Source organism: Tursiops truncatus, chromosome 8 (genome assembly GCF_011762595.2).
Source record: "Tursiops truncatus isolate mTurTru1 chromosome 8, mTurTru1.mat.Y, whole genome shotgun sequence".
NCBI classification, from domain to species: Eukaryota; Metazoa; Chordata; class Mammalia; order Artiodactyla; family Delphinidae; genus Tursiops; species Tursiops truncatus.
In genome coordinates this window covers 59,059,518-59,072,075 of record NC_047041.1, presented here as the reverse complement: position 1 = coordinate 59,072,075, position 12,558 = coordinate 59,059,518, and the positions used below count along the sequence as shown (strand labels likewise).

General features: G+C 38.0%; 1 protein-coding gene across 14 annotated transcripts in view; it reads left to right on the top strand.

Annotated features, from left to right (window-relative positions):
• NUP98 (nucleoporin 98 and 96 precursor) overlaps positions 1-12,558 on the top strand; it is a 105,717-nt gene that overhangs the window by 63,769 nt on the left and 29,390 nt on the right. For all 14 annotated transcript variants that reach the window (XM_033862399.2, XM_033862397.2, XM_033862405.2 and 11 more), the window contains 4 exons: positions 2,607-2,723; positions 3,939-4,237; positions 6,289-6,402; positions 7,121-7,259. In XM_033862399.2, the coding sequence (XP_033718290.1) occupies positions 2,607-2,723; positions 3,939-4,237; positions 6,289-6,402; positions 7,121-7,259 (669 nt within the window). The remainder of the gene's footprint in view (positions 1-2,606; positions 2,724-3,938; positions 4,238-6,288; positions 6,403-7,120; positions 7,260-12,558) is intronic.

Here is a 12,558-nt window from a genome sequence, read left to right as displayed (position 1 = left end):
AGGGAACCTTCTTACACTGTTGGTAGGAATGTAAATTGATACAGCCACTATGGAGAACAGTATGGAGGTTCCTTAAAAAACTAAAAATAGAACTACCATATGACCCGGCAATCCTACTACTGGGCATATACCCTGAGAAAACCATAATTCAAAAAGAGTCATGTACCACAGTGTTCATTGCAGCTCTGTTTGCAATAGCCAGGACATGGAAGCAACCTAAGTGTCCATTGACAGATGAATGGATAAAGAAGATGTGTCACATATATACAATGGACTATTACTCAGCCATAAAAAGAAACGAAATTGAGTTATTTGTAGTGAGGTGGATGCACCTAGAGTCTGTCATACAGAGTGAAGTAAGTCAGAAAGAGAAAAATACCGTATACTAACACATAAATATGGAATCTAAAAAAAAGAAAAAATTGCTTCTGAAGAACCTAGGGGCAGGACAGGAATAAAGACGCAGACATAGAGAATGGACTTGAGGACACGGGGAGGGGGAAGGGTAAGCTGGGATGAAGTGAGAGAGTGGCATGGACATATATACACTACCATATGTAATATCGGTAGCTAGTGGGAAACAGCTGCATAGCACAGGGAGATCAGCTCCATGCTTTGTGACCACCTAGAGTGGTGGGATAGGGAGGGTGGGAGGGAGTCGCAAGAGGGAGGAGGTGTGGGGATATATGTATATGTATGGCTGATTCACTTTGTTATAAAGCAGAAACTAACACCATTGTAGAGCAATTTTACTCCACTAAAGATGTTAAAAAATAAAGGAAAAAAGAAAGAAAGAACTGCCAAACTGTTTTCCATAGCCGCTGCACCATTTTACATTCCCACCAGCAGTGCACAATGTTTTAATTTTCTCCATATCCTTGTCAGCTCTTGTTATTTTCTGGTATGTCTGTCTGTTTATAACAGCCATTGTAGTGGGGGTGAAGTGGTACCTCATGCTTGTAATTTGCATTCCCTTTATGATGTTGTGTGTCTTATGTGCTTATTAGCCATTTATCTTCTTTGAAGAAAACTGGCAGTAACTGGAATTCAAGGATGATGAGATTGACCTTCAGAGTTTTTTTTTTCTTTTTTTATGACAGTGCTTATGAGATGAGTCATAGCTGAACTTAGGACCATGTGCTTTTTACTTTTAGTTCTTTCTTAACTCCAGGGGTAGAGACTTTTCAGGTCCCAATACAAAACAAGTGGCATTTACTAGTGACCCACCCCCTTGGTGGCTCTAGACTCATCTCTGCCTCCCTGGTCCCACAAGACTTGTCAAGTTCACCATCAGCCTCTCAGCCTTCCCTTTGGATCCAAAAAGTCTCCAGGAGAAAAGCAACCCAAAATATCGGACAGCTCCCCGTACCACTGTCCCCCCAGGTTGCTGGTACAGTCATTTTTTACTATCTTGTTGGCTCTTAATGCCTAGAAAGAGCTCTGAGTTTTCTGGTAATCCTTCCTAGGAGAATTAGTCTGCATGACCTAGTCTACCATTAATAGGAGAGCAACTTTTATTTTTCATGGAAATAATTTTTTATTGTCAAGTGCCTATTTCATTGGCTTACTTAATACTTACTTAATAACATCATGACTATAGGGAGTATAAATAGCATACATAGGTAAGGAACAAACACTAGATGTTTGTTACTATATAACCCAGTTGTTGAGACTAGAATAAATTAGAGAGTGGCCTAACTACTTAATGGTTGGTTTTGGGCGGCGGTCGGGGCGGGGGGTGGGGAGGCGGGTTGGTTGGTGGGGTTTTTTTTGTTTTGCTTTGTTTTTGTTTTTTTGGCTGTACCGCACACCATATAGGATCTTAGTTCCCCAACCAGGGATCAAACCACGCAGTGGAAACGTGCAGTCCTAACCACTGGATCTCCAGGGAATTCCCAGTGGTTGGTTTTTCTAAAAGAGGGAATGGAGTGCATTAGGTAATCCAGTGACTTTTTAAGTGGAGGTTGATTAAGATCTCTTGTATTGTTTTTCTACTTAAAGCTGGTATGCTGCAGAGGTTGTTGCCTTAAATAAACCTATTGTACACAAACGAACTTTTTAGGTATTCATGGTCATTTCCATCATTGGATATCAGGGGATTTTACTCCTCTTTCTTGTCTTTTTTTTTAAAGAAACCTTTCTCATTTAATCAACAAACATCTATCCTATTTTCCTTCAAGGCAGCGTGCCAGGTTCTATGCAGGAGCAGTCATAAATCCTGACTGCCAAAAAAGAAAAAGTATTTAACGAGAGAAAAGACATGTCTAGAAGTAATTGAAATATATGACAGTGTGATGAGTAAACTAGTGTCTGAACAAAATGCTCAGGGAGTTCAGAAAGGGAAGAGTATTTTCTGGGGGATTTCCTACTTGATTTTGATGTGCTTATTAGCTTATTCTTCGAAACACCAGAGTGTAATATATTTGAGACCTTTTGTTCTGGTTATGTATTTATGGGATAAGTTGGTGAATTGAACTTGTTAGGTCAATTTTAGATATATATGAATTGAATAAGAGTGTCCCTTTCCACTTAAGGTTTTAAGATGGTCTTTGATGTAATTATGTGTGCCTGAGTTCTTTCTTTTTTTTCTTTTGGTCTCTTTATAGGAAGAGCATTAAGAAGTTGGTTTTGAAAAACCTTAACAATAGCAATCTCTTCTCTCCTGTTAATCGTGATTCAGAAGATCTAGCTTCACCATCTGATTATCCAGAAAATGGAGAGAGGTAAACTGAATTCTCATTTGGGTTACTTCTGGTAGAGGGCCTTGTGCTCATTTAGAAAAGATTCTGAGCTTAGAATTTATTCATTCTATGAAATTGTATGAAGTTAGAAGTATTGGGTTGGCCAAAAAGTTCGTTCGGATTTTTCCATAACATCTTACGGAAAAGTCCAAACGAACTTTTTGGCCAACCCAATATTACAGCATATCAGCATCTAGAAGTTATGTTGTGTTGTTGCTTCTTGAGTACTTTAGACCATAAAATTATTTTTCTGATTCATTTCTGCAAAACTATTTTGGTATCCATGTATGTCATTTTGGATGGGGTTGTTAAAGTGATACACAGTCACTGTAACCAAACCAAAAAAATAAAAAAGTATAGAAATATATAAAGGAGGAAGTACAAGTATATACACTAATTCTTAAGAGTTCAGTATATATTCTTACAGTTTAAAAATTTATTTATAAATATATTCTTATATATTGTAGAGTTTATGCATGAAATAATATTCTGTAACCTGCTTATTTCCATTTACTGTAAACACCTTTCCGTATCAATATGAATAACCTGCTTCCTCTTTTTAAATAAGTCTGTAACCATTATTGTAAATGTAAGGTAATTCAATCAGTTCTCTATAAGACGACATTTAGATTATTTTGGTATTCCTATATTCAAAATAATGCTTCAGTGAAAAATCCTTGTATATATGTCTTTGCACTTCTGTTTTTTTTCTCTTTGGATAAAATTTGAGTTTTCATAAATGAATCACTAATACCTTATTGATTATAATATTAAAAATTTTAAATTTTCAGTTTTTTATATTGAAATTCACCACTGATTATTTGACCCCACATAGTAGACACCCCCTTCCCCCTTTAAACTAAATGTTGTGATGCTCAGGTTCATTCATTCATGAAAATAGGTCAGTTAAAGCTGTGGAATCTACAGCCAGATTTCCTGGGTTACAATCCCAACTCTAGCACTTAACAGCTTTGTGACCTTGGCAAGTTATTTTTCTGTGTCCGAGTTTTCTGTAAAATACAGAGAATGATAGCCTATTTTACAGGTTTACCGTAAGTATTAAGTGAATTTTTAATACATGGAATTACCTAGAACGGTGCCAGAAGCTAGTAAAAGCCTAGTAATGTTTGATTGTTACCATTTTACTACTGTTCCTACTCAAGGGACTAAGATAGTATTTATTTTCTCCCTTTTCAGATTCAGTTTTCTGAGCAAACCAGTCGATGAAAACCATCAGCAGGATGGAGATGATGATTCTCTTGTGTCACGTTTTTATACTAACCCTATTGCCAAACCCATTCCTCAAACCCCAGAGAGTGCTGGAAATAAACATAACAGCAGCAACAGTGTGGATGATACCATTGTTGCGTTAAACATGCATGCTGCCTTGCGAAATGGGCTGGAAGGAAGCAGTGAAGAGACCTCTTTTCATGAGGAGTCACTTCAGGATGACCGAGAAGAAATAGAAAATAATACTTACCATATGCATCCAGCAGGTCAGATTCAGATTGGCACTTAAGTAATCTCCTACCAGTCATATGAGACCTCCTGTTTGTCACTGATTTTCAACATAATAGAAGTCAGCTATCTGAACTTCTAAATGTTTTTTATTGCATTTTATGGAAGTTAACACTTAAACACTTCTCACTGATGCTTTGGTTGATTTGGAATTCACTTTTTTTTTTGTACCTTTGGAGTAGTTAAAATTCATTTTATTAATTATCCTGGTATAGTTTAAATATCCCAAATTTTGTAGCCAGAGAGACTATCCTCATAATTTTTCCTAGCTTTATAAACTCACATATTGTTTATTTGTTTTTTAATTAAAATTATAGCAGTATTATCATATGAGATTTTTGAGATTTGAGTAGACCATAATGCCTGACTAGAATAGGCATTCAAATGTTAGTGGTTGCTATGGTTATTATCACCTCAGTTCTGTGCTTTTCTTTTTTGTCCCCAACAATGAACTGATTAGTTTTTCCACACTAATCCATGAAACAGTATAAACTACAAGATTGAAGTGTCTTGATGGGATGCTTAAAGTTTGCTTTTTCTCTCTGTTGACTTAACATCTCATTTGGGTTTTGACAAATGTCATTACATTCCCCCTTCCCCCCTTTTAATTGAGGTACAATTTACATATAGTGAAGTACACAGATCTTAAGTGTTCATTTCAATGAATTTTGACATATATATACTCAAACAAGAGATAGAACATTTCTTTCACTCTGGAAAGTTCTTTTCTGTCCCCATCTCAAGAAGTCAACCACAGTCTCGTTTCTGTCACATAGATTAGTTTTGCCTAGTCTTTTTTTTTTTTTAATTTATTTTACAGTTTGTCTTGATGTGTCTGTAAACTTGTTCTATATCTAATTATCTTATTGCCTTCATATATATCTTTGGCCACTTGGCGCCCTAAGGAAACAACTTTATACTTCCACATTAAGAATCCTATGTTATCTACATTTGTGTTTAGACATCTACATGAGTTCATTATAATACTACATCTTAAATATCCAGTCTAGATTTTTTTTTTATTGTTTCGAGTTTTCTCACTGACATTTTTTGCCGCCTCCCAATTTAAAATTCCATTCTCAAGGACACTTTAACAACCCTCTAAAACTCGCCCATAGAGAAGCAAGTTAAACATGTGAGTGGGCATTGCTGGAGGCTGGAATTTGATCTTATATTGGCCTTAAACTCTTTCCTCTCAGAGAGCAAGTTAGCCTGATCTCTTCCTGTAAATGGAATAAGGAGTGACTAGAACAAGCATACCCATGCTATATTTTCTTTGATTTCTTCAGAAATCTGCCTAGTTAGCACTTTTTAAAATAACATCAGTGTAGTCCTTTAAGTTTCCATTTGTCTATGGGACTTTCTCATGTAGAATTTTTCATCTTGATTTTAGCTCTCAATTTGAGGATGTAAATTTGAAAGATACAAGAGGTTTATAGAAGGCAATAACATGTAAAACTAAAAGCATTGGTTTTGGAGTTTTAGCTCCACCTCTAATCCACTGAATTACCACATAAGCCAAAAACCTGGGTTTGGGCGTCTTCCATGTGTAAAATAAAAGAAAACAATAAGTCTTTCCCAGAATGTATTCTGTGGAATGCCTTTCATAGTGCACGTATGTTAATAGGTGTCATATGAAAAGGAAGGTCTGTGGTTAAATAAGTCTTGGAAACACTGGACTAAGTAAATAAATTTCATTGTTTTGTGAGTTTTCAGAACCTGTAATATACTATCTTGTGCATGTTCTCCAGACTTACTTAACCGTGAGGTTTTTTTAAAAAAACACTTGGTTTCTCTTAGGAATAGTGTCTCTTAGAAAAGCAGATTGAAAAAAAAAAGAAAACTAGCTTGGAAAAATGCTTCATTCCTATATATTTTCTCTTTTTATAATAATTTACTGATCAGGTAATTTTTTAAATTATCCATTCTGTAGAAAATTTTTAAAAAGGAAAAAGTGAAATAAATACTACCGAAAATTCCTCTACCTGAGGTCAGTCACAACTAGTATTTTCTGTTTCTTTTGTCATAGGCATCGTTCTCACTAAGGTTGGCTACTATACTATTCCATCCATGGATGACCTAGCTAAAATTACCAATGAAAAAGGAGAGTGCATTGTCTCTGACTTCACTATTGGTCGTAAAGGTGAGTGTGAATTTAAGAGTTAGTAGTGTATAAGCCAGAGATCTTCACTTTATTTTTATAATTAAGTAAAGGAAGCTCTTGATAGCTAAATTTGTTTTTTACCTACATTTGGACCCACCTTGGCCTGAATAGACACTTTGATTGACAAGTAACAAAAAAAGACTAGAACTTTGTAATAGTCTTCACAAAGACTGTTTGTAAGTATTTGGCTCATTGCAATTTTCTACAATTAAAATACTGTAAACAGCAAGAAATAGTGAGAAAATTAATAGTTGACAAGAGATGGGTAATACTGAGGTTCAACTTCATATTATTAAGTTATTACAGATAAATTTTCTTGGGGAAAAATCTCATCTTGCTGTATTATATTAAAAGAAGGGCTCAAGTATTTTAATTCATACTGCAGGCTAGGTGTTAAGGGTTGTTTATGTAGCAGCCGGAGAGATTTAAATTTGGGGAGAGATTTAAAAAGGCTATTTTGAGGATAACGTTAAGTGCTGTAAAAACACACATGTTAAATCAGATAAATGTATTTGATGTCACCTTCTAATACATATTATAGATGAAATAACCCATTCAAGGAATTGCTGGGTGATTTAGAATATTGATTAATGTTTAAAGCTGCTTGCTCCTTCTCATTATATAATCACTAGAAGTATGAAATGGGTATTTGCCCTCTATACAGGATGAGTTTTTAACTGTTTGTTCTGATTTATAGGTTATGGTTCAATCTATTTTGAAGGAGATGTGAATTTGACAAATCTAAATTTAGATGACATTGTGCATATCCGAAGGAAAGAAGTGATTGTTTACTTAGATGATAACCAAAAACCACCTGTGGGTGAAGGGCTAAATAGGTATGAATTTATTTACATATTTAAAAAATAATCAGTTAAATCACAGTTTTTTTCTGTTAACACAAATGTATTCATATTATATACATTTTTTTGCAACTTGTTCCTTTGACTTACTATAGTGTATGATTATTGTTTCTCTACTTTCATTTAAAAGTGTAAGTGATAAAGAAATGATATAGTATGACTTCTTTGGCTTCTTTTCCCTAATATCATCAGGTCCAATTGGTTAGTTTCCAAAAACTTTTGGGAAACGCCTTTTTTTTTTCTTTTGGGCACACTGCGTACCATCTTAGTTCCCCAACCAGGGCATCTTAGTTCCCCAACCAGGGGTTGAACCCTTGCCCTCTGCAGTGGAAGCACAGATTCTTAACCACTGGACTGCCAGGGAAGTCCCGGAAAATGCTTTTTAATAGTATTTTTTTCTTGTTTCTGCTGTGACTGTGCTTAACTCTTTCTCTATATGTTAGTGTGAGATACTAGCTTCTAATAGGGTCCAGGTGAAAGGGCCATAATTAAAGTCATTTATGTTCACAACCCACTGAGATTGAATCATGAAGAAATAGAAGCTCTAGGGCTTCCCTGGTGGCGCAGTGGTTAAGAATCTGCCTGCCAGTGCAGGGGACACGGGTTCGAGCCCTGGTCTGGGAAGATCCCACGTGCTAAGCAACTAAGCCTGTGCACCCCAACTACTGAACCTGCGCTCTAGAGCCCATGAGCCACAACTACCGAGCCTGAGTGCCACAACTACCAAAGCCCACATGCCTGGAGCGCGTGCTCCACAACAGGAGAAGCCACCTTAATGAGAGGCCCACGCACCACAACGAGGAGTGGCCCCCGCTCGCCACAACTAGAGAAAGCCTGCACGCAGCAACGAAGACCCAACACAGCCAAAAAAATAAATAAATAAATAAATTTATAAATGATAATAAAAACAAAGAAATAGAAGCTCTGAACAGCCCTGTAACTAATAAGGAAATTGAATTAGTAATCAATACCCCCTTCCCTGGTGCCCGCTTCACCCAAGTGCTGGACCAGATGGCTTCACTGGTGAATTATACTAAACATTTAAAGAAGAATTTACACCATTCTCCTCAAACTCTTCCCCAAAATTGAGGAGGGAACACTTTTCTAATTCTTTGAGGCAAGCGTTACCCTGATTCCAAAGCTAAACAAAGATGCTACAAGAAAAGACTACAGACCAGTATCTTTAATAAATATTGATGTAAATATCCTCAACAAAATACTAGCAGACAGAATTCAGTACTGCATCGATTGGATTACACACCATGACCAAATGGGATTTATTTCTGGAATGCACAGATGGCTTAACATACAAAAATTGATGAATGTAATGCATCACATTTACGAAGGAAGAAAACCACATGATCATCTTGGTGCAGAAAAAGCAGTAGACTGAATTCAGTACCTTTTCATTTTAAAGACACTCAGCAAAATAAAGATAGAAGGAAACTACCTCAGCATAAAAAGGCCATATTTGAAAAACCCACAGGGAACATCATACTCAGTAGTGAAAGACTGAGAGCTTTTCTTCTAAGATCAAGAACAAGACAAGGATGCTTGCTTTTGCCACTGCTGGAAGTCCGAGCCAAACCAATTAAACAAGATAAAGAAATAAAAGACATTCAAATTGAAAAGAAAGAAGTAACTTTATCTCTGTTCACAGATGATGTGATCTTTTTCTTTTTTAATTTTTACGTATTTATTTTTTTGGCCATGCCGTGTGGCACGTGGGATCTTAGTTTCTTAACCAGGGATCAAACCCATGCCCCCTCCAGTGGAAGTGCAGAGTCTTAACCTCTGGGATGCCAGGGAAGTCCCAGATGATGTGATCTTATATGTAGAAAGCCTAAAGATTCCACAAAAAACTTTACAGCTAATAAACACATTTAGCAAGGTACAAAATCAACACGCAAAAAACAGTTGAGTTTCTGTACACTAACAATAATTTGAAAAGGAAGTTAAGACAGTTTCATTTACAGTAGCATCAAGAAGAATAAAATACTTCGGAATAAACTTAACCAAGGAGGCAAAAGACTTATATGCTGAAAACTACAAAACACTGCTGAGAGAAATTAAAGAAGACATATAAATGAATAGATATCCCATGTTCATGGATAGGAAGACTTAAAATTGTTAAGATGTCCATACTACCCAAAGCAGTCAACTGAGTTAATGCAGTCCCTATCAAAATCCCAACTGCATCTTTTGCAGAAATAGAAAAAATGATCCTAAAACATACGGAATTTCAAGGGTACCATGAATAGCCAGACTAATCTTGAAAAATAACAGAGCTGGAGGACTCACACTTCCTGACTTGAAAAACAAAGCTACAGTAACCGAAACAGTGTGTTACTGGCATAAAGACAGACATATAGAGTAATGGAACAGAATAGAGAGCCCACACATACAGGGTTCAATGTTGACAGGGTTGCCAAGACCATGCAATGGAGAAAGAAATCTCTTCAGCAAATGGTTTTGAGAACACTGGATATCCACAACAGAAGAATGAAGTTGTATCCTTACCTTATGCCATAAATAAAAATCTATTCAAAATTGATCAAAGACCTAAAACATAAGACTTAAAACTATAAAACTCTTAGAATATGTTTCACAACATATATGGCAAAGACTTCCTGGGTACGACACTGAATGCATAGGCAACAAATAGTAAAAATAAACAAACTGGGGCTTCCCTGGTGGCGCAGTGGTTGAGAGTCCACCTGCCAGTGCGGGGGACACGGGTTCGAGCCCTGGTCCAGGAGGATCCCACATGCCGCAGAGCAGCTGAGCCTGTGCGCCACGGCTGCTGAGCCTGGGCTCTAGAGCCCGCGAGCCACAACTACTGAGCCCACATGCCACAACTACTGAAGCCCGTGTGCCTAGAGCCCACCACAGGGAGGGAGGAAGTCCACCGCAATGAGAAGCCCGCACACCGCAATGAGAAGCCCGCACACCGCAACAAGGGGTGGCCCCTGCTTGCCACAATTGGGGAAAGCCTGCGCGCAGCAACGAAAACCCAACACAGCCAAAAATAAATAAATAAAATAAATAAATTTATAAATAAAATAGACAAAGTGGACTACATCAAAATTTAAAACTTCTGTACATCAAAGGGCATAATCAACAGAATGAAAAGCCAGCAAATCATGTATCTAATAAGGGGTTAATACCCAGAATATGAAGAACTTCTATAGCTCAACCATTTAAAAAAAAATAATTAAAAATGGGCAAAGGACTTGAATACATGAGTCTCCAAATATGATAAAAAAGTGGCCAACAAGCATATGAAAAGATGCTCAACATTGATAATAATTAGGGAAATGCAAATCAAAACCACAGTGAGTTATCACACCCCTTAGGAGGTTACTTTAAAAGAAAAATAACGTTTTTGCAAGAGTGTGGAGAAATGAGAACCTTTGTGTATTGTTGGTGGGAATGTAAAATGTGGTGCAGCTGCTATGGGAAAGAGTATGTATGGTGGTTCCTCAAAAACTTAAAAATGAACCAGCAATTCTAATTCTGAGTATATATCCAAAAGAATTGAAAAATAGAGTCTTGGAAAGATATGTGCACACCCATATTCATAGCAGCACTGTTCATAATAGCCAAGAGGTAGAAGAAACCCAAGTGTCCGTGAATAAACAAAATGTATGTACACACAGTGGAATATTATTTAGCCTTAAAAAGGAAGGAAACTTTGACACATGCTACGGAACGGATGAACCTTCAGGACATTATACTAAGTGAAATAAGCCAGTTGCTTGCAGAAAGACAAATAATGTATGAGTCAACTTATTTGAGGCACGTAGAGAGTCAGATTCATAGAAACAAGACAGTAGAATGGTGGTGATAACTTTTGTTATACCTTTTTAACCACAATAAAAATTAATGTTAAAGTCATCAAAAAAAAAGTAATCTATTATTATGTGGTAATCACTGTACTAAATGCAAGGCATACTGGATGAATAGGACACAGTCCTTGATCTCAGATATTGCTATTAGAAGGATTACATTACCATTATTATCATCAATTCACACTCATTTAATGGTTAATACTGTGATGTTCCTGATACCTCATTCTGCAGGCATTTGTTGTTAATGGTAGTTGCTGCTATTATTACTGTTGTTGTTATGTACAATAACACTTTAAGACCTTCACTAACACTTAGGTCTTTGCACTGAACTATTAACACTGGACTTGGTCAAGGATGCATAGCTTAAGTGTTACTAAAATCAGATTGGGGACCCTGGTGGCGCAGTGGTTAAGAATCTGCCTGCCGCAGTGGTTAAGAATCCACCTGCCAATGTAGGGGACATGGGTTCGAGCCCTGGCCCAGGAAGATCCCACATGCTGTGGAGCAACTAAGCCCATGTGCCACAACTACTGATCCTGCGCTCTAGAGCCCGTGTGCCACAACTGCTGAAGCCCGTGCTCCGCAACAAGAGAAGTCACCGCAACAAAAAGCCTGCGCACCACAACGAGAAGCCCGCGCACCACAGCAAAGAGTAGCCCCCACTCACCGCAACTAGAGAAAGCCCACACACAGCAACGAAGACCCAACACAGACAATAAATAAATAAATAAATAAATAAATAAAATTAAAAGAGAATCCGCCTGCCAATGCGGGTGACACGGGTTCAATCCCTGGTCCAGGAACATCCCACACGCCACGGAGCAACTAAGCCCGTGCGCAACAACTACTGAGCCCACGTGCTGCAACTACTGAAGCCCGCATGCCCAGAGCCCGTGCTCCGCAGCAAGAGAAGCCACCTCAGCGAAGAGTAGCCCCCTGCAACTAGAGAAAACCCCAGCACAGCAATGAAGACCCAATGCAGGCTCCCCCCGCACCCCCGTCCCCGTCCATTAAAAAAAAAAAATCGGATTGGAGGGGCTTCCCTGGTGGCGCAATGGTTGAGAATCCGCCTGCCAGTGCAGGGGACACAGGTTTGAGCTCTGGTCCAGGAAGATCTCACATGCTGTGGAGCAGCTAAGCCCATGCACTGCAACTACTGAGCCTGCACTCCAGAGCCTGTGAGCCACAACTACTGAAGCCCACGTGTCTAGAGCCCATGCTCCGCAACAAGAGAAGCCACCACAATGAGAAGCCCGCGCACCGCAACGAAGAGTAGCCCCCGCTCGCCACAACTAGAGAAAAGCCCGCACGCAGCAATGAAGACCCAACGCAGCCCAAGATAAATAAATAAATAAATAAATTTACTAAAAAAAAAATCGGATTGGAGATAATTGATGTACCATGGTAGTTTGAAGTAAGTGGGG